At 47.2% G+C, this 26,606-nt stretch overlaps 1 protein-coding gene across 4 annotated transcripts in view; it reads right to left on the reverse strand.

Annotated features, from left to right (window-relative positions):
* Nucleotides 1–26,606, reverse strand: part of Ttll11 (tubulin tyrosine ligase like 11) — a 243,304-nt gene that overhangs the window by 136,391 nt on the left and 80,307 nt on the right. For all 4 annotated transcript variants that reach the window (XM_078048135.1, XM_078048133.1, XM_005320921.5 and 1 more), the window contains exon 4: nucleotides 9,718–10,293. In XM_078048135.1, coding sequence (XP_077904261.1) covers nucleotides 9,718–10,293 — 576 coding nt within the window. The remainder of the gene's footprint in view (nucleotides 1–9,717; nucleotides 10,294–26,606) is intronic.

Genomic DNA, 26,606 nt, shown 5'->3' on the forward strand with positions numbered 1-26,606 from the left:
ACTAATCTTCATTAGTTCATTTGACAAGTATTTACCAAATGCTTTCTATGTCCCAAGAAAGCTTCCTGTGTTCCTAGCTGCTGGAAATATCACAGTGAACTAGGAGAAGTGCCTGGCCTCTTGGAGTTTACACTCTAGTAGGGAAGACAGGATCAAATAAAAATGATGCAATGGAAAGCATTTTACACAGTGCTTGACACCTAGTATGTGTTTAATGAGGGACAGCTTTATTATATTTTTCACAAGTTCAAGGAAATATGAATTATTTTCCTTTCAAAAGATCAACGAAATATCTAGGCATGGATAGGTATGGATGACAGTAAGCTGAATCACAGAACTGGGCTTATATTTGATCTTATCATATAATCCCAGAAAGTCTCTGCTGGGAAAAAAAAAATTGGGAATTCACTTGGTCCAGTTTTTTTTTTTTTTTTTTTTTTTTTTTTCAAAATGGGATTCTCTTCTGGGAAAGCAGGGAGGATCAACGGTTATCTATTTTTCTATACGAGGATTCCCAGGGGGATACTTTCAAATTTCATTTTTGAGAAACCACTAATGTAGTCACCTGCAGTTTAGGAAAGGGAAAGACATCTCTCTAAGTCTCTTTAACGGTGGCAGAGCAGGAATTATCAAATAGAGAAATAATTTTTTTTTTTTTTTTTGGTACTGGGGATTGAACCCAGAGGTATTTTACCACTGACCTACATTCTCAGCCCTTTTTATTTTATGTTTTTAGTTTGAGACAAGGTCTCACTTAATTGCTGAGGCTGGGCTAGAAATTGGGATCCTCTGGTTTCAGCTTCCCAAGTCACTGGGGTTACTGGGACCCTGAGAGACAACTTTTTAACCATGTGAAATTCTACTAACCTGAGAAATTCCTCCAGCGATTATGTGTTGAGCACCTTTTACCAGAGGGGTTTCCTGGGGGATTTAAAAATAGCTGTCCTTCTTGACTGACCTCTAGGAGCTTCGAATCAAGTTGGAAAGGGGCCCTGAGCAGTTAATTGTAAATTTATGCATAGGCTCCAAGCCACAGTCCAATAAGAAAGAATTCTCTCCTGAGGCCCAGAGCTATCCAATCAGCTGGAAGTTCCCAGACTCCTCAAATTTGACATATCCAAACTCACTACCTGCAGTCAGCAGTCTCTATCGTGGTCCCAGTGAGTCCCATATCTCCTAGTATTTGTGTCTTCGTGCAATTCCTCCACCCACTTGAGTGTGGGCTGCATCTAGTGACCTCATTCTAACAAATAGAACAGGGCAGGCAGGATGGGATGTTGCTTCTAATATTAGGTTATAAAAGAACTGTGGCTTCCATCTTGGGATGCTTTCTTTCACTCTGAGGAAAGTCACCTGCTGTGTGACAAGGTGCCCTATGAAGTAGCCCAGACGACAAGGAACTGATTTCTCTGGCCAACCTGAGGACCTGAGGCCTGCTAACTGCCCTGTGAGTGAGCTTGGAGGAGGATCCCCAAGCAACTTTGGGATGGTGGCAGCTCTGGCCAGCCTGAGGATTGCAGCCCCATGGGGGACTTTGAGCCAGAGGCAATTAGCTATATATATCTAGATCCTTGATCCACAGAAACCGTGGGATAGTGGATGTTTGCTGTTTTAAGCTGCAAATTTGTTATACAGCAATAGGTGACTAATATACTATCTTCTTTCTCCAAAATCAGCTTTGCTTCCTGTATTCCTTATCCACATCTCAAACATCTCAGTCCAACAAATCCAAACTTCTCTCTTCATCCCTTACAACCAGCTGGTCCCCAACTCCTGTAAGCTCTTCCTCCTAAGAGCTTTCTAGATGTGGGCATTGCCACTGCTCAGACTCTGTCGGGTCTGTGCCACCTCTCACCTTTTCCCTGCTCTCGGACTCCCCACTTGAAATCATCTGGCACAAGGCGATGCCACAGTAATTTTTCTAGAACACAAATAGAATATTAATAATCCTCTGCCTAAAATCTCTGCCCACAGAATGAAGCTCAAGTTGCACGGCACGTCCTACAGTGTCCTCCAGGACCTGGAATCTGTCACTCTCCAGCTTTATCTCCTCCCCTCACTGCTGCACACCTTGGGCTCTGACCCGTGCTGACTGCTAGTGGTTCCAGGATGCTTTACCTACCACTCTCTGCCTCTCCACTCCTCTGCCTGGATGGGGTTATGTCTTTATCTATCAAGTATTTACTGAACACCATTAAATACCAGGCACTGTTCTAGGCACTGGGTTAAAGCCATGTACAAGGTAAAGCTGCTGCTGTCTTGGGGCTTATATTTTAGAGGGTAGAGAGTCCACAGGCAACTAACAGTTAGAGCCAGGTAAGAATGCACAGTGACACAGTGGATAGAGGGGAGGGTTAGGGCTCTAGGTAGGACACCAGGCAAGGTCTTTCTAAGGAGGTGGCTTTTATCATTCCATTGTCCTCTGGCTTGCACAGTTTCTGATAAGAACATTATAGTTATTCTTTGTTCCTCTGAGCACAGTGCATCTTTTCCTCCTGGCTGCTTGGAAGATTGTCCTATCACTGATTTTTCACGATTTTATTATAAGGCTTGGTGTGTGTGTGTGTGCACGCGTGCGTGTCTGTCTGTCTGTCCTGCTCGGGGCTTTTCTAGCTTTTTGGATTGTGAGTTCATAGTTTGTATCAAATTTGAGAAATTTCAGCCATTACATCTTCAAGTATTTTTCTCTACTTTCTCTCTTCTCTTCTGGGACCCCAGTTACAGAAATATTAGACCACTTGACATTGAACCACAGTTCTTTCCTCCTGTCTTTTTCTTCTCTTTAGTTGTGGATGGATTCAGTTGCTGTGTTTTTCAGTTCAATGTTGGTTTCTTGGTTTCTTCTTCAGAGTCTTGCTCGCTGCTAATCCATCCACTGAAATTTTCATTTCAGAGAGTCTATTTTCTAAGAGTTCCACTTGGTTATTTTTGATAGCTCCCATTTGTAGCCCATTAAGTCAGTATTCTTCTTAGGAATTTTGTACATATTTAAAATAACTATTTTATCATTCTTTCCTAGAGTTTCATCATTTCTAATATCTTGAATCTATTGAATGATTTCCCCCATGGTATAGGTTACTTGGTTTGGGTAATGTTTAGTGATTTTTTAATTGGGTAATGGACATTGTTGTATTACAATGCTGAGCATCTGGATTTTGTCTACCTTTTAAAGTGCTAGTCTTTGTTTTTCAGTTATTCACAGATCATTCTGATGCCTTCACCTCCTGTTGTTTAAGGTTGAGGCAGAGTTCCTTTGGAATCTTAACTGAATGCTGGCAGAAACCAACAAAGCCTCTCTACTCCAGCCATTCAGAACCGGGAACCCCTCCCTCCCCTGCATGAGCTCTGGATGCTGTTCAGTTTGTTAGTTCCCTGGTCATCCTTTGTCCAGTTTTGTGGATTAACACTCCACATGCCCCTGGTCTAGGACTCCACAAAGACTCACAGGGGAATCATAATGATTCTTGGAGCTCTCTTTCTGTTTAGCCAGAAACCCACCCCAAAACTTCCATCCACTTTAGCCTTCCCAAACTTTGATCTCCATCTCCTCAATTAATCAAGGTCACTAGGCTCTAAAGGTCCCCCACTATGTCCCATGTTCCAGCCATTGCCTCCAGATGAAAAGCTTGGCTTTCGCCCTGTCTCGAGGACCACAGTACTGAGTCATCAACTATTGTCCAAAGCCTAAGACACTTATTTCATGTACGCATTCATATACATTTCTGGTGGCCTAGTTGTTTACAAAAGGAGGTAGAGTGTTCCGTCTTTGTTATTCTATCCTGACCAGAAGCAAACATCTCAGGAGGTGACACATGAACAGGGCCTGAGTGAAGCAAGACAGTAAGCTCTTTGTGAAGAACCGGGGAAGAGCATTTGGGGCAGAAGAAACAGCAAGAACAAAGGCCACCTACAAATGACCTCAAGAAGTGAGCAAGAGGGAGGTGGATAGCAGATGAGGTCAGACAGAAATACGAGAGATGGATGCAGACAGCAGCTGGTAGCTCATGGCAGGGAGCTGGGATTTTAAGTGCAATGAAAAAGCCATTGGGGGATCCAGCAAAGGGAAGAACTTGATTCAACTTACATTTTAAAAGAATCTCTTTGGCGACAGTGTGGGAAATCAGCAACAGGTAGTGGGAGTGGGAAGAAGAAGGTTAATTAGGAGGCTATCCTAGTATTTCAAGTGCAAGGCAAAGGCTGACTGGGTGGTAGCAAAGGAGCTGGTTAGAAAGGGTTCCATCTGGAATATTTTAGAGTGCACTTGCAGCATTGCTTACAGATGGGATGGAGAAGGAGGGGAACAGGAGGAGGATGACGCTGGTTTGGTCTGAAGAAATGCTGCTCATTTACTGAAATAGGAAAGAGAAGGGACGGTAGCTTTGGGAGGAAACTCAAGAACTTGGCTGTGGACGTGGTTTTTGGTGCTCACCAGCCATCAGAATGGAAAATTAAGGTGGGCCGTGGGATACACCAAGGAGAGATCAAGACTGGGAAATGTGGCTTGAGGACCAGTGTTGTATAGCTGGTTCTTACAGCCAGGTCTGCATGAGCTCATTTAGTGAGTGACAGTGGATAAGAAGACAAATTTCCAAGGACTAGGCCCCAGGGATCTCCAGCTTTGCCAAATCCAGAGGCAGAAGCTGAAAAGCAGCAGCCCATGAGGTAGGAAGGAAACCAGGAGAACATGACACTCTCACCTCCTGCCCAGTAAGCTCTTCTTCATCCCCTGAGCAACATAGCACATCTCCCCCTCTGCCTCAGAAGCCTCCAGAAGCCTCCCAGCACTCTGACAGCAAGCTGACAAAGAACTGTGTCTCTCATGGTTGGTTTTCCTCAGTTGATGGAGCACTCCTTAGGGGAAGGGGCCTCGCCTTATCCACAGCCACATGCCCCACAACCAGCCAAGGCCTTGACTCAGCAGGTGCCCAGGGGACATGTCAGAGTCCAGAGGAAGACAAACTGGGGATGGGCATTCCAGGCAGAAGAAACAGGATGAACAAAGGCCACCTTTGAATGACCACAAGGAGTGAGCTAGAGGGAGGGTGGCAGGAGGTGAGGTCCCTGGACATCACAGTGGTCACGGAAGCTGTTACAGAGAAGGCAGGATGCTGAGCAGCACCTTGCAAGATGTGAGCAAAACAGGAGTGAGCAGGACAAGCTGGCCCTGAGAGAAGAGCATGGAGGGCAGAACTAACGCCCACGACGGCCAAGAGACTGAGGGCTCAGGGGCAGGTACAGGGAGGCTAGGATGGGGCTGGGCCTAGCGGGTAACAAATGCCAAGCCAGGGGCTTGGGATCGAAACTATGCTCCTTGGAACACGAGTGCTCCAGATATATTTAAAATGTGAATATTTCATGGTTTCCTAGAATTTCAAGGCACTTCTTCATAGACAAATTTGAGAACCATTTTTGCAATAGATAACAAGCAACATACTAATCACAAAAACTGTCATTTATTAAGTGACTACTCTGTGCTAGGACTGTGCTAACTGTTCCGTATAGCTTTGTCTTATTTGAGCTTATTGCTCTTACTTGAGCTCTGGGAGGTGGCACAAATATGCTCCCCACTTGAAGATAAGGAAACCTGGGCTGGGAGAGGTTAACTTGACAAGCTCACCAGCTGGAGTTGCTGGAAGGGGTGGCTGGGATTCGCTCAACCCTGGGGCATCGGAGAACAGAACGTTAGCCCTTGACCAATGTACCGTGTCTTGGCCTCCTCCCTGTGGGGTGTCTGGGCTGCAGGGTTAGGAGGAGGTCCCAGAGAGCAGAGAAGTCGAGGAGGAATATCTTAGGACCTAGAAAAGGTGTCTCCTCCAGCCCTCCAAGGAAAGGGTCATGGCCCAGGACAGAATTAGACACAGGGGCAGGAAGAGGATCCAGCGCAAGCCACAGAATGGGAAAGAATACTTTTGAAAGCTGATCTGGAAACCCTCCCTCTGTGTCTATATTTCTGCCACATGAATCATCTTCACCCAGATGGACCTTGCTCTTTAAGCCAGCGCCGCACCACTGCCATCAGAAGACAGGCGTGAGGACGTGTTGCTGGGGCTGCCTGGGCAATGACAGAGGACAGGCTGGAATGACAGGGCAGCCATGTTCCCAGGCAGCAGATTACAGGAACCCTGCCCACAGCCTAAGCAGTGCAAGCCGATGCTCGGGGCCATCCCAGTTTCCCAAGTAGCTATTGTGGCTATGATTGGAAAGGGGTCACGGTCACATGGTTCAGATAAATGTAATTTTGTTGGCTAGAGAGAATGTTCTGGAATGTTGTATTCTGGGCCAGGTCCAGGCTATAAGTGAGAGGGACTGCCTGGCAAAGCAATAATTTATTGTATCTGTGCAGAACATTACAATTTGCAAAGCCCTTTGTGATCTTTACCTCTTTTGAGTTGGACAACAATGTCATGAGACGGGTGAGGAAACTCAGGCACCGAGAAATCAAGTGATTTATGCAAAATCACATGGTAATGGATGGCAGAAGCACACCATGCCACTAAGCCTTTGTGTTCTAAGTCAGTTTGGGTCTCTAAATCTCTACTAACAAGTGCTCTACCGAGTGACAAAAATGAAGCAAGCAAGAGAGGACTCCAAGGAGAAAATGATAATATTTTCTCTCAATCTCTGTGCTTGAAATGCGGGGTAAAACAAATTCCAAACATCTAAAACTTTATACACGGGCAGAGTGTTTTCACCTACATTATTTTACGATACCTCTAAAAAGGCAGGCAGGGAAGTGAGTGACGGTGATTTACAGAGAGAGAGAGGGGGCGTGAGGGGGGGGGGACACAGGGTGGTAAAGATTCAGCTGGAGAGCGCTTTGCATCTGGCCCATGCTCCTCCTTTCTCCCCAGGCCTGGAAGCATTTAGTGTGGGTAAGTGGTGGAAAATGGTCACAAGGCTGTGGTTCCGTTTACTAGACATGATCTGTCCAAACCAGCGGCTCCCTCTGTCTGCCTTGCAGTCCCCCATGGTGTGGGCCCCTGGTTCCACCCCGATGGCTGCCCACTGTGGCCTGTCCACAGTAAGACAAGCAGCAAAACGGCCATCCTGACCTTCCCCCCGCCACTCTGACCATGCCAGGGTTCTGTGGCTTGGCTGTGCTTGCCGGAGCCCACATGATACTCCTGGAATAGCTGCCACCGTCAAACAGATGCGACCACACATTCCCCCAGGATGACCCCTGGACGCGTCCACATTGCAAAGCTCTCCGATGCCCTCACTTTTTGGTGGCATGGGTCAGGACTTGTTTCTTGGGCCCTGCCCCTAAGGGCTGCTGGCTTAACCTTCCTGATGTCTTAAACCATCCACCTGAGGGCTGAGTCTGGCATCCTGCCTGCAACCCAAAGGCTTGGGGTCCAAGAGCTCTGGATGATGATTATCCTCGCCTGGTACTGGTCACTTCCTGAATTCCTCTCAAAGGCCTCTGCCAGCCTGCCCGGGAGCCCTGATGCCTGGTGCCCAGCCCCTGGAGGAGCCTCTCTGGGTATGGGGCTGCACTTGAGGACCAGTCTCAATGATTGCCTGTGAATGAGCACCCCGTCCATTGGAGACACTGCCCCATTCCTTCTCTCTTCACTTTGGGTTCCTCCTGCTATAGCCTGGAAACACCCAATGCCCCCTGACAGAAGGGCTCACAGACACACGGTGCATGTCCCGCAGGCAGTATGACAGTGCAAACAAGGCGGGACCGACAGCCCCATTGACACGGATGGACTTTTGAAAAATTGCAAGTGGTGGACAGGAATGTTGCAGAAGACTCCAGGCTTTATAATAGTGTTTTTATAAAGTTTAAAAGCAATCCGAACAAGACAGTATAGTGGTTAGGAATACATTCACGCATAATGAAAGTATTTTTGAGAAGCAAGGGAATGCTAAACATAAAATCCAGGATGTGGCTGCCTTGAGGGTAGGTGGGGAAAGGAGGTGGGGGAGACATACTAACCCAAGCTCTTGGGTTGGGAGGTGGCTGGGGATGAGCATTTCATTCGGCTTCATGGCTTACAAATGGGTTCCATATATTCTTTTTATATACACATCAATTGCTACAAAACAACGTTAGAGTAGATGGAGAGGGGCCCAGAGGGGCCCTTCTTGTCTTCTCTTCCCCATTCTGTCTTATCTGCTGGCAGAAGAGAGTGCCTACTAGGGCCTATGGTCCTTGTTCCTGTCCCACCACCCTGGCAGCTGTGACCTGAAGATGTTCTGCGTTCTCCGTTTCCCCCCTCCCACGCACCGGCTCATTGCTAAAAACGATTCTCAGGGAGTCCCCAGTACATGATGGTGATGAGGGGCAGCTCAGCAGCGTCCACGCAGCTGGCCCTTCCCGTGCCTTCTCTGAGGGCCCTTCCTCAGCACTCCAGGATCTCCTCTGCTGACCCCCTCCTAGATCTCCACACCACTGCTGGCCTCCTTCGCTGCTCCCCCGTCTCTACCCAGTGGTGCCCGTCACAACTCTCAAGAATTCCTCTCTCTTTCTCCAGCCCAGACCTCTCACTCCTGAATTCTCCACCCCAATACCCAATGTTCCAGCCACCTTCTCTCTGGAGTGTCTCGCAGGCACTTCAAGCCTAACTCCTGGCCCCCCACCAATAGCCTGGTCCCCTCAGGTGGCCTCTGTCCACCCACCCAAGTGCCCAAGCCACTCGAGAGCCCGACTCCGTTCCTCCTGTCCCTCTTTGCCACCAACTCTTTTCTTCCTCTCAATCCCATCCTGTCACCAAGTCTAGCCATCCAACCTCCTTAAATGGCACTGCCATTGATCCTCTCCATCTCCACCAAGACTTCCCAACCCAGCCAGCACCTCCCTTGCCTGTAGGAGAGCAACTGCCTGGTGTCTTCCCTGCCCCGGGCCGGGCCTCCGTCCATTCCTGCAGGTGCTGTGTTCTTTGGAGCATGCACTTCTGAGTACAGCCTGTCCTCTGGTGGCCCCCACTGCCTCGGGCTCTCCACGACTTGTCCTATCTACCTCTGCCACCTCACCTCCCTCCACCTCTCTGCCTGAAACCCCCCACTAGACCCAACCCCTCTCAGCACCTCAACTTAGCACGCTTCCCTCTTCCCTCTAGGGCAAAAGCAGGTCTCCCCCAGAACACTCTGCCACCCCCACTCCTTCCAGCCCTGCCTGCGTCATCTCCTCCTTCAGGTCCCAGTTCAACTACCATTTTCTCTGGGAAGCCTTCCGTGACCACTCCCCACCCGGAGATGTCAGATGCACCACATCTCACAGCACCCGGGACCCAGGATGTGACCGATTTGATTCTAGCACTTGCAACACTCTGTAATAATTGCCTAAGTATTTTTCTCCCACTTTTGAGACTCTGTGTCAGCCAGCGGGAATCTGACCTACTGTTTCACTGGTACCAAGACAATGCCGGACCCCTGCTAAGTGGCGGCAAAAATTGTCAAATGAAGGTATGAAGGTACAAATGGCACCCTGCCTCCCGTATGGTGTCCCGCTGAATTCTTACAAGAATCCTTTAAAGCAGGTACTGTTGGTCTTGTTTTATAGGCAACAGAAAGGAAGTGACTTACTTATCGAGAGTACACAGCTAGTGAACAGAAAGCTAGAAGTCAGGCCCAAGTTTTAACACCAAAGACCACACTGGCCACCATCCTGTCCCCACCTGTGACCATCCCCCCCAGCCCCTGACCCCTCATCCCATGGAGGCCTGGCCTGGTCAAGCCCGGGAACTCAGGGCAGGAACTGGCAGTGGTTACCTGGAAGCAGGTGGGCCCCGGCCTCCCTGTGGGGATGTCCGACTGGTAGAAAACTTTGAGCTCTGGAGTCAGGGCGATGACAGTCTTGATCACCAAGGAGATGATGTCAGACCAGACTTTCTTGATGTCAACACCTTTGGAAGACAACTTACAAAGAATGCTGGAAAAAGTCCTTTTGCTGCCTGTGCTGGCATTATCCGAGTGGATGAAGTTGCTGCTGTGGATATTCAGTGAATAGTTGGTTAAGTGCATGAAGACCCGGTGCAGATTCTGGGAACTGGGCTCCTGATATGGCTCTGTACAAAATCTAGAGAGTCCATCTTTGGCTATATAAATCTCTAAGGGGTCTAGGGATTTCAGCAGGACATACAGACGAATGTCAAACTTGAGCTTGTCAATAAGGAGAGGTTTGCAGATGTACTCCTGGACAACTGCTGGCCTGGTCTGGAGGGTCCCAGTCAGCCGGATGTCACTGGGGTCTTTAATGAGGTAGATTCCATCACCCTGACAACCACCGTCAGGTTTCACAATGAAAGTGGGCTTCCAGGAGGGGTTGTCATCTTTGACCATTTGAATCTGGGAGGGGGAAAAAGAATGGTTAGCATTACTCTCTTTTCCTCTCTGGATCCCCAACACAGCAGGCCCTCGGGGAGAACATTTGGTGGACAAGGAACAAAATGATCCCCGCCTACTGAGTACTCGCCACGCATCTTCCACAGGGATGGCACAGGGAAGTTCTGAGACAGTGGCGTGACAACCGTCCTCAGTCTTCTGCTCCAGAGGGAGAAGGAGAGTACAGGGGTTGGCAGTCACAAAACCTGGGTTCAAATCTCATTTTGCGGGTTATTACTCCTCCCTGGAGCAAGCCATATACCAGACAATGATGTTTATGAGAATATTCAGGGTGGTCAAATGCCCTTTGTGAATGCCCAGGATGTGCCAGGTACTGCACTAGGCGAGTTATCTCATCTAACCTCATAAGAAAACGGCTGCTCCCTTTTTACAATATTGGAAACAGACAGGGTGCCCCCACTGTTAAGAATGGGTATTGCAGTCAGACTGCCTGGCCCTTCCACTTAACTATGTGACTGGAGCCCCTGACAGAAGTTATCTGTGCCTTTGTCATCTGCTAAATATGACTCGGCTGAGGATTAAATGAGAAAATACATGCAGCAGGCCGTGAAAGACAACCAAACCCCCCGGCCCCGACTACTATTATTAAAAGATAAAATTTTTCTGCTAATCAGAGGTGGCGGGCAGAAATCTAGATGAATGCCTCTAAAGCCCTTGTACCTTCCTCTGTACCACCATGTCCCTGTCCCCTCACTTCAAAAGTGATGTGAAATTGCACCCTCATCTGGGCCAAGCATAACACCAAGCAGAGCCGACGCACAGGAAGTGCCCATTTTATCGCTTCCATCCATTCCTAAGTTCAGCTAGTAGACTCGCTCGTCCTTCAGTCTGCTGAGATCTCTTTGAAACTAGATTTTGTCATCCACAATATTTGCTTTCCTTCCAGCTCCAGGACAGCAGGACACTCAGTAATTAATTTTCCAGGCCCTTGAGCAGTCCAGGTCCTGACCTGCAGTCGGGCCTCATTTACACACTCCTGATCCCTCCAGTGCTGTGGACTGAGTGTGTTCCCCAAAATCCATGTGTTGAAAACTTGATCCCCAAACTCATATGTGAAAATGGAGCCTTGCGTGAGTGAGCTTCACTTCACTGTGACAAAATACCTGAGAAAAACCACTGAGAGGAGGAAAGTTTAATTTTGGTTTGTGGTTTCAGAGGTTTCAGTCCATGTCACTTGTTCCACACCATGGTAGAAGTTCGTGAAAGAGGACACTGCTCACCTCATTGCAACCAGGAGTAGAGAGAGAATAAGAAGAGACTAGGGTCCCGGATCCCCTTTAGAGACGCGCCCTCAATGACCTCACTTCCTTCCACCAGCCCTGCCTCCTAGAGGTCCACCCCCTCCCACAGGCTGGCCAAAAAGCTTTCCACACATGACCTGCAGAGGATAGTGACAATCTAAATTGTAACAAGCTTTTAAGGGATAATTAGAATTTGATAACATCATGAAAGTAGAACCCATAACAGCATTAGTGGCTTTGTAAGAAGAGGAAGAGAGACCCAAGCTAGCATGCTTGCTTGCTTTGTCTCATTCTCCACCATGTTATGGTGCAGTGCGAAGGCCCTCACCAGATACCAGCACTTGATGCTGGACTTCCCAGTCTCTGTGACTGTAAGAAATAAATTTCTTTTCTTTATAAATTACCTAGTCTCAGGTATTCAGCTATAGCAACAGAAAAAAATGGACTAAGACACGAGACTGTGCAATGCTCTGGGCAACTATGGAGAACGGACGGACCAAAACGGCAGGAGAGGAGGTTTTCACCAGGAGAGTAGAGTCAGAGAATGGAAAGGTGGAAACAGAGAGGAAGAGAAAGCCATAGAATTTGTGGCTTCTGGCATGTAGCTGGGAGCAAACCCCGGCCGGCAGAGTGGGTGGCTTGCCCTGGTGCTGCACCCTGAGGCCCCCCACCTTGGCTGTGGAAGCCTGACCCCGGACATCTGTCCTCGGGATGTACTTATCTCTTTGACCAGCCCATATTTCTAAGTGAAGCTTTTGCCAATTCCTCGGGCACTATCAGTTATTCCGGGCTTGTAAAAGATCTTTAACAATGGAGAAACACTTAAAGCCTTAATAATGGTCCACATCAATTGTTTCCCCTTGTCAGCAGGATTCGAGAATGGGACTTCACAAGAGATCAATGCCAGCCTCCCAGGACCTTCCACGGAGCCCTTCGTGCAACTGTGACCTTGACGCTTATGTAGTTATTTAATATTCATCCAAAGCATTCATACACGTGGCACTTTACAGTAAATATGAGAGTCCTGGACAAATGGCAGTTATGGATCAGGAAGTGAAAAATGTCAAGTTTGCACTGATGGCTAATTTTTCCCTCTGGAAAGCATTTGCTGAGCCAAAGATACTAACAGCTCAATATATTATGAGGAGCGATATTTTCTCCTTTGAATTCAGTGTATATGCCTTAAATAAATTAAACTGCCTGGTCAATAGTCTCTGTCATTCATTGCAGTACTGAATATTTCTTCTGCTCTTTGCCTGAGTAGTGACTACAAACCCAGACTATTAATACTAATAGAATCATTGAATTTTTAGACTTGAAAGTATCCTTGGAGATCAACATCATCCAATCCTCTCATAATTCAAAGGGGAAGCTGAGGCTTACACAAGTGACATGACTTGCCCTGGGTCCCATAACTGACTAGCGGGATGGTTGGGCTGAAAACTGAGGTTTCCGGATCCCACCTCAGATTCACTATATCCATTTTTGCCTTTGGTAAGATAAGATCCTCTTCTGATTATTACAGGGGAGACTCTCTCAACATGTCAGGCAGTAGTGGTGTCTGAGCACTGGCCTCACGCCAAGGAGTTTGGCCCCTTGGAACTGTATCTGTGGATCCTGAGCTGGCCAGTTTTCTCCAGTTTTTAAATCTCCTGTCTGGGTTCCCGACTGGTTAAAATATAGGTGTGATCTATAGGAAAGCTCCATATTGCTCAGAATGTGGTTCCCATAGCCACAAGACCCTTTGGACACTTATTGGGGAAAAGGAAATGATTTTTCAGAATTTATACCCATTATGCTCTGAGGTTTTTATTCTAGGGAGACCACCCCTCCACTGCCAATTATTTAAGCTAAGAACTAATGCACTGGTTCTTATACCTGGGTCCCAGCCCCAGAAATTCTGACTTAGGTCTTAGCTGAGACCTGGGCATGTGTATTTAGGAAAAATCAAGCTAATGTGAGTTAAATAAAAATACAATCTGAAACCATCATCTCGCATGAAGTTCTCTGGCGGGGTGTCAGCAAGAGTGTGAGGAAGACTTGCACTGAGACTACAGCTGATGGTATCTCTGGTTTTCGCCCAAACTGCTGCCGGATGTGAAATCCATTATCTCAGTAACGTAGAGGTGGACGGCTCAAAGAGACACCCAGGATGCGGTGGCCAGATTACTCAGCACTCATCAGGCTTACTGAGGAATTTCTGCATCTTTTACCGCCCCCTAGTGGATGTTTAGGAAAGGCGCCTGGGAAAGTCGCCTTGTTCTAAACTCCACTGAGATGTTAAAGCATCATCTCAGCAAATGGAATAGCACTCAGTGTGAAGAAGGAAGGAAATTCTAACCATGACAAGGACAGACCTTGAAGACAGAGTGCCAGGGAAGTAATCCAGACACAAAAAGACCAACACTATGATTCCACTGGATAGTCAAATTCCTAGACACAGAAACAGGACTGGTGGTGGCCAGGGGGTGGGATTATGGGAATCGGGTGTTAGTGTTTAATGGGAATGGAGTTTCCATTTTTCAAGATGAAAAAAGTTCAGGAGATAGGTGGCAGCCATGGTTGCACAGGACGATTGTACTCAATGGCCTGAACTTCAGTTAAAAATGGTTGTGCCAATAAATTTTGTTATGTATATTTTACCGCAATTTTTAAATTAATTTTTTTTTAAAAATTTAAATAGCTTTTGATGAGTTGGAGAAAAAAATGTTGAGGTGAAAAATAGAAAATCTGGATTTGGGTCCCAGTTTTCTTGGGCGATTTCTGACTGTGTGACCTTGAGAAAGTCGCCTAACCTCCTGAGCTCCGTTGTACTCACCTATAAAATACAGGGGCCACACTAAGGTTCCTGGCTTCAGCCCAGCTAACCAGTGCTGAACCGTGATTTGTCTTGACATCTCCACCGTTGAAGGCTGTGTTACGAACACTCAGGTGGCATTAATCACCCCGAGAGGTCACGCTGTGCTGTTGTGATCAGAGTGCTGGGACGCTCTAGAAGAGTGGGAGATTTAGGATGCATCTGAGGAAGTCAGCTGGGCGTCTGGGAGAAGCAAGCTAAGATATCTGGAGGGAGAAAGGCGGCAGCTGGAATACCAAGCCACAAGACGCTGTTTGCAGTGAGGGGCAGGGAAGAGGACGGTTTCTGAAGAAACACGGGGCTTGCAATACCAGGGAAGTCAAAGCCAATTAGAGCAGCCCTTCGTCATTCAGGATGATTTGCATTCAATCTCAGCCACCCAGGCCCTTGGTGTCACAGGTACAGGCTGCAGATCTTAAGCAAAGACAAGCTTCTGTAGACAAAATAGGTGTCTCAAAGCGCATGCTGCCAGGAGGCGGGCGGTGGGGTACCCGCTGCGGCAGCCTGTGCCTGGTACCCAGGGCAGGTTCCTACTCCCAAAGCTCGAGGCAATTCCTGAGGCCGGTTCAGACTGAAGGCAGCCTGTGGGCAGGTTACCAAGGCTAAACAGGAAGGACGAGAAGGGCCAGTCAAGGGGCAGAGCAGGAGGTGGAATGGTGGGGCCGAGAGGAAGAGCTTGAGCAGATGATAGAAGGCAGGAGAGAGCAGAGGACATCCAAACAGAGGAGTCAGCACGGGTGTGAAGAAGGCAGTGCACTGGAAATCCCACTAGTGGGCTCAGCGGGGGCCAGGTCACTCCACCACCACCACTCACACCCGGTCAGTCTCCTATTGTGGATCAGGCGCTGCTCTGTGCACTTTATGTCACTGAATCCCCTCAACAGTCCTATGTTACACATAGGGAAATGGAGGCCCAGAGATGTTAAGTACCTTGCCAGAAGTTACACAGCCAATGGATCATGAGCCAGGATTTGAACATTGACACTCATATTCCAGACTCCATGCCCAGAATGAATGAGGGATATGTGTGAGGAAGGAGAATGAAAAATCGAGTTTGGGTATGAAGGAGGGTCCTAAGGAAAGGCCTTGAGTCATTTTAGGGAGTTTGGACAATGTCCTGAAATGAGGGAGACTTATTGAAAGGTTTTGAGAAGGAATCGACTTGTTTAGATAAGCATTGTGGGAAGATCTGCTGCTGGTCGAAGATGCCCTGGAGGGGACATAGGAAAGTCCCCAAGACCTGAGCTGGGGCAGGGATGATGGGGTCAGACACAGGAATGAAAGAGAGGGAGTCGGGTCAGGGGCGCGGGGCAACTGGAAGGATGTGAAGGGTGAGGGAAGGAGGAAGGGGTCACAGACCATCTTGGGATTTGGGGCTTCATCAATTATGGGGATGATGGTGCCATTCAGGGATTCAGCGCAGGCAGGAAAAGGAGCAGGTCTCACTGCATGGAAGTGGGGAGGGCCAGCAGAAGTTCCCTTCATTGAATGAGTATAATTGAGCAGCTACGGCCACGCAGCTAACTCAGGCCTTTACGATCGCATTTTGAATCAGACTGTGTTGTCCAGAGTCTCCTGGAGATAATTAACTTTGACACAATTACTCTCCCAATCTTAGAAGGAAAAAAAAAAAATCTGGTGTCTGGCAAGACTCGGATTTTAACCTCAGATGGGGGGTACCTTGAGCTGGAGGGAGGGTACCCTGATAAGCCTCTTGACGGGGGGAATGCAGGCCACGTGGAAAGGCATACCCGCCACTGTGAGCCCATACATTCTCGCCACCTCCTGGCTTTGGAAAGATTCTACTTAAGAAAACCTAAATGGTAAGTTAAAAAAGAAAAGCCTATGCCAGGCACAGTGACACACACCTGTAATCCCAGCAGCTCGGGAGGATGGCGAGTTCAAAGCCAGCCTCAGCAGAAGCGAGGCGCTAAGCCACTCAGCAAGACCCTGTTCATCAATAAAATGCAAAACAGGGCTGGGGAGGTGGCTTGGTGGACAAGTACCCCTGAGTTCAATCAAAAAAAAAAAAAAAGGTTTTATCACTGATGAGTATTATGTTTACTCAGATGGTTTAAAACAAACCGCATTCGCTCTCTGAGGTCGTGTAGCGGGCCACTCATGTGCGACTCCTTGGCAGGCAGCACCAGCCCGTCCTGCCAGACTCACTCCCTGCTCTGTCCTGCCGTCCCTTTCAGGCTCCGTGCAGTGATGCGCGCCTGCCCTGGGCCTCCGTCAGCCTCTCTGCCGCCCCTTTGCCTGCGGGGCTCCCACCCCTCGTCTACACCCCAGCCCAAACTTCTTGTGAGAACGCTCTCCTGGCCTGCCACCCTCCACTGGATCCTTTCCCTTCCCAAGTCCTTCTCCATGTTCAGCTCCCCCAGTCTTCACAAGCAGCTCTTGAAGGCCCAAGAAGGAATGATCGCGGCACACACGTGCACACACGTGCACATGCACACACGCAGGTGCACACACACTTTATAAACAAACTGAGGCCAAGGGGCATGGAGACGTGCTGAAGGCCACACAGCTAGTGGCAGAGCCAGAACAGAAACCCCAGATCTCCAGATTTCCATCCCAGAGTTCTTTCTACCACCATGAACCGGGGCATCTGAGGAGGTCATTTCCAAAGAAACCTTGGAATTCATTCTTCTCACTCTGAACAATGGCATGACATTTTGTGTGTCGGGGGGTGCTCTTACAGAATCCAACACTTTGCAGAGTTATTTAGCCTTCAAATTGCCATTTTGTAGAGAAGGAAGAAACTGAGGCCCAGAGAATCAAGCAGGAGCCTGTGGTTACCCAGCTGGACCGTGCAATGGAAGTGTCGGGCCTGGGCCTACGCTGCTCTTTGGAACAGGCGCTGAAATTCGCCTGAGAGGCAGACACAGCATGATGCGGGCTCCTCAAGAAAACCAAGAGGCAAGGAGGAACCTGCCCTCGGCGTGCTTCACCTCAAATCCAGCCTGTGTTCAATGCCATCGAAACGGGTCCCACCCTTGGGGAATGGTCACTTTATGTGGGGCATAATCTATCCATCATTAATGAGCCATCAAAAGGCCACTCCAGAGCACATCTGGAACTATAAACCTGCTTAACAAGAAGGAATAAGTCATTCTGGGAAACTGTCCCTTTTCTTCTCAGATCTCTTCCCAACCAGACCTCTTTTGCTGGGGCTGAGGGGACCAACGACAGCAGTCTTGTGAGTTGGCCCTGTATTGCCTCCTTCGTCTTTCCCCACAGGTCCAGTCCCAGCCAGCCCTCCGCCCATCCTCACCTGGTTCTCCTAACCCATGGTGCTAAGCCAAACTCAAAAGGCTGGAAGCACAGCATTCTAAGATCCTTGGGTGATCCCAGAGCACATGAAGACCCCACCCCAGGCTGACACTTCCCTTGACATCCACCCAGTCCAGATGTCTGATTGTCTGTGGGGAGCAACAGAGTATAGAGTGTCAGAGAGACTTTGGTTCAAATCTCAGTATAGCCACTTCCTAGTTGTACTAGTCTATTTTCTGTTACTGTAACAAAACACCAGAGACTGAGTAATTTGTAAAGAAAAGAGTTTATTTTTTAGCTTATAGTTTTGGAGGTTTTATAGCATGGCATTGACATTGACTTGGCCTGGGTGAAGGCTATCTGGCAGATGGCATCACAGTAATGGGATGGCATGTGAGAGGGAGAGATCACGTGGCCATACAGGAAGCCAAAGAGTGATTTAGGGGACAGGCTCACTCTGTAACATCTAGCCCTTGTGAGAACTCAGTGTCCCAGAGAAACTACCTTAATCCCTTCTTCTCCTCAATCCCTTTGAAGCATGACCCTAATGGGCCCTAATGACATAAAGACCTCCAATCAGTCCTGCCTCGTAAAGGTGTGCCACGCCCCCAACACTGCCGCACTGAGGGCCACGCCCCCGACACATGCACCCTTCAGGGACACACTGGAACCACATCCGAACCTCAGCACCGGCTGTCAGGCCTGGCCAGCTCTGCATGTCAGTGTCCCTGTGGTTCCAGGAGGATCAACAGTATTTAATAATATCTAGAATTCCTACTCAGTACAGTACCCCTTTTTATCATTTTAATTTTATTAGTCTGATCGTCCAACAGATTCCTGACGGAGGTTCATCCCAACCTAAACCCCTTTCTACATTATCCTGTAGTTCTCCACCCCCGGTACTGGGACCCATCTCCACTGCTTCCTGGTCCCCGTGGAGAGCGACACCGTGTTTCCCACGGTCCTGGGGCCATCACTGCCGAGTCCAGCCCCAGCCGCAGCTTCCTGGCCTCCTGTCTGTGATGGCTTTCTGCTTCCTCTCAGGCTCCAGCTGAGAGGCCCGGAAGGCATCGTGGCTGAGCCCACCCAGAACAGAACACCCCACTGCTGAGAGAGCTCTCCCTCCAGCTAAATTCCTTTTCCAATAATGAGGACTTCCTGCTAATGAACTAACTAATCTTAACTGACTTCCAAACGCATAAGACTCCATTACCATCAAGAGCCCTTCAGATCACGGGCTGGGCCCTTCCTCCTGCCCAACATCACAGTCCCTTGTCTCTCACATTCCCGCCATAGTTATACCTTAAACATTAAAAAAAAAAAAAAAAAGCACAAAAATCACAAGAATATCAGTGTCATGTGAATCACAAGAATATCAGTGTCATGTGAATCACAAGAATATCAGTGTCATGTGAATCACAAGAATATCAGTGTCATGTTTCGGAGCACTCAAGTCAGGGCCCTCCCTCCCAATACTCTCTTGAACAAAATGGCAGTGTTGACCCTCTGGGGTATTGATCAGTGCCAGGCCATGGGCTGGGCATGTTGGCATGTCCCCATGAGATCTGACCCTGCAAGGTAGGGAACAGCACTTTCATTCCTATGTGTTGTACTAGAGGTTTCCCCTGAACTCCAGAACCCTGCAGAGAGAGGCTGCTACCTCCTTGAAGGCAGGAAACCATCGCCCTCAGATCTGGATTCCCTGGCCTGCTCTGTCCCTGGCCTGCTCTGTCCCTGCCCAACACAGAAAGGGCTTGGATGGAGTGACTCCTGGCAAATGCTTCTTGGAGCCTGCCCATTCTCTTACTGGTTCAATGTCACACCATACCTGGGATCACAGGTGACGTCACTTCAGATGCTAAGGCTGGGTGATTCCGGCCACTCTCTGGACTCCAGTTAGAGTGGGTCCTGAATGCTGGTAACTCCCCACTCTGGAGCACACCTCCCATGGGCTCCAGACTCATATCACTACCCATGTGACAAGTCCAACACTAAACTCATCGTCACATCTACTCCTCTTGTGTTTCCACTATCAGTGAACGTCACCACTCTCCACCCATGTCCCCAGGCCAGAGATCTGGGATCATCCTGGCTTCTACCTTTTCTTCATTCCCCACCCCGCCCAGTCACCACATTCTGACATTTCTACTTCTTAGCACACCTAAGGGTCCCTGAGTCCTCTTAGCATTTCTCCCCTGTATTATTGCAGTGGTTTCCCAAGTCATCCCAAGGACTGAAATCTGCATGTTTGTGTTGGTGTTTCCCACGGACCAGTTCTAACAAGCCGCTCTGGGAGGTGGGCACTACAGGGTGAGCCACATGAAACTGCCAAATTTTTAGGACAAACACAACCACATTTATATATATATATATATATATAAAATATCTAGAATTTGTACTTAGTACAGTACTACTTTATCATATATAGGTGTATATATACATATGTATATGTGTATATACATATGTATATGTGTATATATACACACACACAATTTCATATGATTCACACAAATACTACTGTTTACCCCTGTTGCAGTCAAGGAAACTGTGAAAGGGCTTAAAGGATATTTATTTCCTCAAGGTTACACAGTTTGTGCACTGGGGAGCCAGGATCTGGATACTGGTGTAGGTTCAAATCTCTAAAAACCATACTTTTTCTGCTAAATCTTATCACCTTTTAGACTCTGTAAACTAGTTCCTAGAGGAATGCTCACAGCCTTATACTTTAAAATACAATAATAATATGCAACCAACTGGGGCTGGGGATGTGGCTCAAGGGGTAGCACGCTCGCCTGGCATGCATGCGGCCCGGATTTGATCCTTAGCACCACATACCAACAAAGATGTTGTGTCCACCAAAAACTAAAATAAATAAATAAATAAATAAATATTAAAATATTCTCTCTCTCTCTCTTTAAAAAAAAATATGCAACCGACTGTTTATGAGCATCTACAGTGTGTCTTAAGTTCTTTGTTAGGAGAAATCTACTGGCATTTTCTTTCACGTGCTGCATTTTGTTCTGTATGGTGTGTGTGTAATTTTGGTTTTAATGATGTTAGAAATAAGGTATCTGACTCTGAGAAGTCAGGCCATCGGGGCATCTGCAAGCCACATGCCAAAGGGTCAGGAAGATGGAAGTGCTGAGGAGGAAGGCGGAGAGGTGAGACGACTCCACGGACCAGGGCCATGAACTGGTCCCTTGTTGCCCTGAGCACTGGCAGCATGGCTTGTGGTTGGGTCTCCCAGAGTAGGGGACAGGGACAGCCGTGTACAGAAGTGCTGGATGGAAACTGACAAGCCAAGACTGTGTGAAAGGCAGCCAACCTCCTCCCAGCGCTGCTCAGGATCTGGGCTGTCATTGGCCCCATGGGATGATTTACTCAACAGAATGAGAACAGGGTCTCCTGTGAGCCCCTGAGGCCCTGCAGCTCTGTGGGGCTGCCAGTTGGAAGCCAGGCTGAGCAGAGGGGTAGAAAGGAATCCCACTGTGCCACCAAAGGCCAGCTAGAGAAGCCACTTTTCCCTGAACAAACACTATCTGTGTCTCCCCCTCCCCTTGCCTTTCCATAGGAATAGGTAGGTAGCCGCTGGACCTGGGTAGCAAGACCCGGGCTACGCTCCTCCCGAAGACTTGCAGGAAGCCTTAGCCCAGAACCCACTTCCTAAACCCGAGGGTCACGGCCCCTTAGCTTATCTTCCTTAATAAATTCAAGAGGGCAGTGGAGGGGGTCTCCCTGCATGAGGGCAGCCTTGCTTCCCTAAAACTGACCTCGCCTTTGGGGGTTCTCATGAGCCACTCACCACCTCCACGGGCAAGGACTGGGTGGGTGGGGGCATAGATGCCTTAAGGCTCTGAACCAAGCCTGGGCCCCAATTCTTTCTTAATTCCTATAACCACAGTCTGAGCTTTTAAAAGACAATTAAGGACTCCAGGAGAGCGGAGGGGAAGGAAGCAGAGGAGAGCAGGCAGCAGCAAAGTGTTGTTCTCAAGAGGTTCCTGTCTCAGCACAGCAGGGCTCTTAAGTTTGCCCCCATGTGGCAGAGGACGATGTCTTCCCAGGCCCCCGCGGCGGCACACCTGGGTTCCCTGGAGGCGTGGCTCCCGAGATCCTCTGCCGATGGGCATGGGAAAGCCCACTCCCTTTAACACACCTCGCCTGTGGCTCACAGGGGCGGGCAGCTGCGCTGCACTCCCAGCAGGACGGGCATTTCAGGACATCAGGACATAATACTCCAAAACGAAACAGCCTCAGAGGACACACATACAATTGTGATAGTAGGGAATTTGTCACACAACAGCACCAATATCTTCATCTGTCAAATGGAGGTGAGGATAAACCTTTCTGCTCCGGCACTTCCCAGACATGGAAGGAAATGCTTTTAAAATTAAAATGTGCTTAGGGAACACCAATAGGAGCTCACATCCATTCAGATTAATAATGTGGACCGATTATAACGTCAATATGTGAAGATGACAAGAAGGTGACACTAGTCCGTGGTGACATTAGTCAATATATATTATAATATTACAACAATTAGTCTGTGAGATCATTCGACTTTAATCCAGATATGCATGACTCCTCGTGATAAAAAGGAGGAAGTCCAAGAGCAGCAGAGATAAATCATTTTATCTTGAGTTTTAAGCCCTTTCTGGGTTTCTGAAAGTTGCTGCGAGCGTGTCACACTGGTGTGAGGAAAGAGAAAGAAGCCAACATTCACAGGGCGTCACAGTGCTGGTGATGAATGCTTGCTTCACAGCATCTTCTTCAATATTCTGTCTCTTGCTATCCTCCCACCAGTGCCACGAGACGCCCATTACTGAGTTTTACAGAGACAGAGGCGATAACCAAGTCGCGCCTGTCGTTAAAGACGGTATCAGATGCAAATCTGACCGGCTCCAGAGGCAGAGTCCTCCTCCGCACACGTGGTCCTGGTAGCACGGTGTGTGTCTTCCTGCTACAACGATAGCTCCCCATAGAAAAGAACCACGTCAGGTTTGGTCATCCCAATAATCTCAGTGCCAAGTACAGTGCCAGAGCCTGTAGCTAAGAAAGCTCAAGACGCATGGTATCATTTAAAAATTTTTAAAGGATTGTCACAGGGTCTGTTGTCCCGTGGGACCTAGAGGGCCAAACCACATCCAGACAGCAATGGTGAAAAGTGGGTGAAACACAGGGAGAAGAGCCTCAACTCGAGAATATTTTAAATGTCAGGGAAACTCCATTGTCTGATGAATTGCCTTGGAAATCTTCAATTGCCCATGTTTGAGGATGAGTGAGTCGGCTTGGAGCCTGACTGTTATGGCTTGGATCTGGAATATCTCCCCAAAGCTCACGTGTCAAAAACCTGGTCCCCAGGGCAGCAAGGTTCAGAGGTGGGCTTTTGGGTGATAATTGGATCTTGAGGGCTGTGGGCTCATCAGTGGATTAATCTACCAGTGGATTACTAAATGGACTAGCAGGAGCTGGGATCTGGTTGGAATAAGTAGGCGCTGGGGGAAGCCCTGGAGGGTTTCTATCCCCCTCCCTTTTCCTCTCTCTCTGCTCCCCAGCTGCCCCGAGTGGAGCAGCTTCCCTCTGCCATGCTCTCCTGCCATGATGCTTCTGCCTGGCCAACCACGGACTGGATCTTCTGAAACTGTGAACAAATAACAAGTTGTTCCTCCTCTAAGTTGTACTTGTCAAGTACTTTGGTCACAGTAATAAAAACTGACTAATCCACTGACTACGGGTCCAGGTATGGAGGGGATCCCACCCCTGGGGGAAGAGGTCTGGACATGGTCAGGCCCTTTCTGGTCCTAAGATTTCTTTTTTTGGTACCAACATTTTTTACTCTAGGCTCAATCAGTATCTCTGACTCTCAGTGTGACTTGGCCAAGTCTCCTTCCTGCTCTGGGTCTCAGCTTCCTCCTCTGTACCACGGAGGCATTTGTCTGATGAGCTCCCTGAGGATTCTTCTGCGTAAGGCTTCTGATACTCTACAAGCTCTTCATTGGTCAGGGGTTGTAAGAAAACTGACTACAGGATGGAGTCATGTTCTGAGAGGTCACAAACCTTCTTGTGACACATTCTTTGTGTGTGAGCTTGGGCCGCCTGAGGTGGTGAATTTGGGATCCTTCTCCACCCAGGCAGGGAGATAGACCAGGCCCATTTTGAGTCATAAAGCAAAGCAGGAATCAGGCACACAGCATTAGACATAATATTCTGGAATGTGTTAAAAAATGAAATGCCTTCAAGCAATATATCCAGAGTTTGCCTTTCTTAAGGAAGAGACATGAAAATCCTTCGGCTCATCTAGGTCAATCCAGTCTCAGTGAGGCTGGCACTGCCACCTAGGGAGGGTTTTGGAAACTTCTGGGGGTGTTGGTGATAGTCACAGTGAGTGAAGGGTATCGCTGGCAGTTAGTAGCAGGGGCTTGGGCTGCCAGACAGACTTGCACCTCACAGAATGTCCCGCCATGCCTTTGAGAAGGAGCAAGATATATTTATAGAAGACATGAAGATGGCCCAGAACCTAACTTCATGTTCCATGGAAATGCAAAGTATCTTTTTCATGAGTTAAATTGAGTGCCACAATTTTCCAGGGATGCTAGAACTGTGTAAATAGAGGGAAAATGACATGTGGCCCTTTTCCTGGAATTTTATCAAGTCTTATTTCAGACATCATTGATGGCATAGTGACTCGTGGTATTTGTGTCACCGGTTCAACACCCAGTGAGTATATATGAAAGTAGTTGAAAATGTCAAATAGAGAAATACTAAATAGAGAGGAGACTGTCCAATATCATCTTATTTTTCTTTTATTGAAAGTTACTCATTATAGCTAGGTGCCAGCATCTGACTGTTTCCTTATGTCATGGTGTAAGAGGGCCAAGTATTCGCTCATTGAAATGTATTTTGTTATAAAGAATGTTTTCTTATTTTTCCACTCTACAAAGCATTTTAAGGGAGGTTTTTCAAAATTGTGTGTGTAGGTCGATTATACTTCATTTGGAATAGCAAAAAGAATGTCACAAACGATCTCACTAAAAGGAGAGGGGGGAGAGGCTACAGGCACCCCTGTAGCAGTGAGCACCTCTAGCATCCAGGGAAAGAAACTCGGGCCTCTGGGAGAATCAGCTGACTCCACGGCTGGGGCAGGCAAAGTGTAAGAAAAGCCTGAAACATCTAGCTGTGGAATAGGAAGAGAATGCTCAAAGAATAATAGAGACTGGTAAAAGGGTTCAGGGCTCCACTGGCCAAACCTTGGATACTTTGAGCATCAAAGTACATAGTGATAGTAGAGAATTTAGTAAAAAATCATAACCCAGAAATAAATTCACAGTCCACGAGTGGACATTGAGATGCATGCATACATACAGAGATAAATAAACGAGACAGCAAAGTTCTTGCTTGCAGAAATTCAGCAGAGAAGCATAAAGGAGTGATGGAGTCCAACAATGACATCTTGGCAACCATGATAATGACAACTGACTCAGGCAAGACTCATTACAAGAGGCTAAAACTAGAGGGTGGAACTTGGGAAGTAACAAGATATCACATGATGTATATTCCCACAAGATAATGATTAATTAGAAAAGGGGAAATAGTGAGTTTCGGGTGGTTAACTATACATTATTGATCTCTATTTTCTTGATGTTTATACTATATACATATAAATAAAATATGTAAATAATTCAAATGTGTACATAAACATTACATTTACCATATAAACACTATAGACCTATATATATTATACATGAACAACACATATACATGCACACATATGTAATACATACACTATTTATATGATACAGAATATAGAGAACATATATATATAGGTATACATATGTATGTATGTATGTGTATGCACATTTTGCTGTCTATTTCATAATGTAAGAATTAAATAAGAAAAGTGAATACAGTGTATTCATAGAAAGTAACAGAACTGTGACTAATTTTAAAAGGTTGTATGTATACATTCTGTGATTCCGATGGCTAAAAATCTAAATCCGTCTATTTTCTTCTTTGCTATCACTAGAGGTGGCTACTCTAGAGAAACAAATAATTTTCATAAATAGTCACATAATGACCCATAAACTAAATAAATTCTGTGCTCTAATCTGTGCTTCTTTCCTTTCCAGTCTTTTTGTCTTTGCTGTTCTCCTTTGAGAGTTGTACAACATGTGGTTATTAAAGGTGTCTAGATCAGAACCAAGCTTTATTCTGGGTTCTCTTAAAACATTAGTTTGTGTACTAATATTGCCTGTGAAGTGCCTCCCAATGGTTAGTTAACCTGATAGCTAACACATTCTTCCTTTTAAATTACTTTTATCATTTAACATAAGTCCCTTTTCTCTTTATCATCATTTAATACAACTGACAGTGAATATTAAAAATGTGGCAGCTTCCCCCTTGTATAAAACTGAGATTCAGATATTGCTAAAAATTTAAATATGATTATTATTTTTTTCCTTCCTTGAAATCATAGCACTCTTCTAAAGTCTCCTCCATAAATGAGATTATTTTAGCCATCTAATACAGGGGTTGGCAAGCTTTAGACCAGGGTCCAAGTCTACTGTGGCCATTTTATAAATAAAGTTTTATTGGAACATAGCCGTACTTACTTACATATCATCTATGGCTGCTTTAATACAACAATAGTTGACTGTGATTGATTCTACAATGTACAAATGAGAATAGTTGCTATATATTGATCACAGAACATGTTTTCTAAACCCTGCACACATAATGGACACACAGTGGCATTAATTATGCTGCTATGAAAGCAAACATGCCCATGTAATACTGTTAGCTGGATTAATAAGTGCATCCAATGGAGGGACAACTTCAGTGTGCATTTGAATATTCCATATAATACATGTTTACTTTTATCTTGTTGA

Source organism: Ictidomys tridecemlineatus, chromosome 4 (genome assembly GCF_052094955.1).
Source record: "Ictidomys tridecemlineatus isolate mIctTri1 chromosome 4, mIctTri1.hap1, whole genome shotgun sequence".
NCBI lineage: Eukaryota > Metazoa > Chordata > Mammalia > Rodentia > Sciuridae > Ictidomys > Ictidomys tridecemlineatus.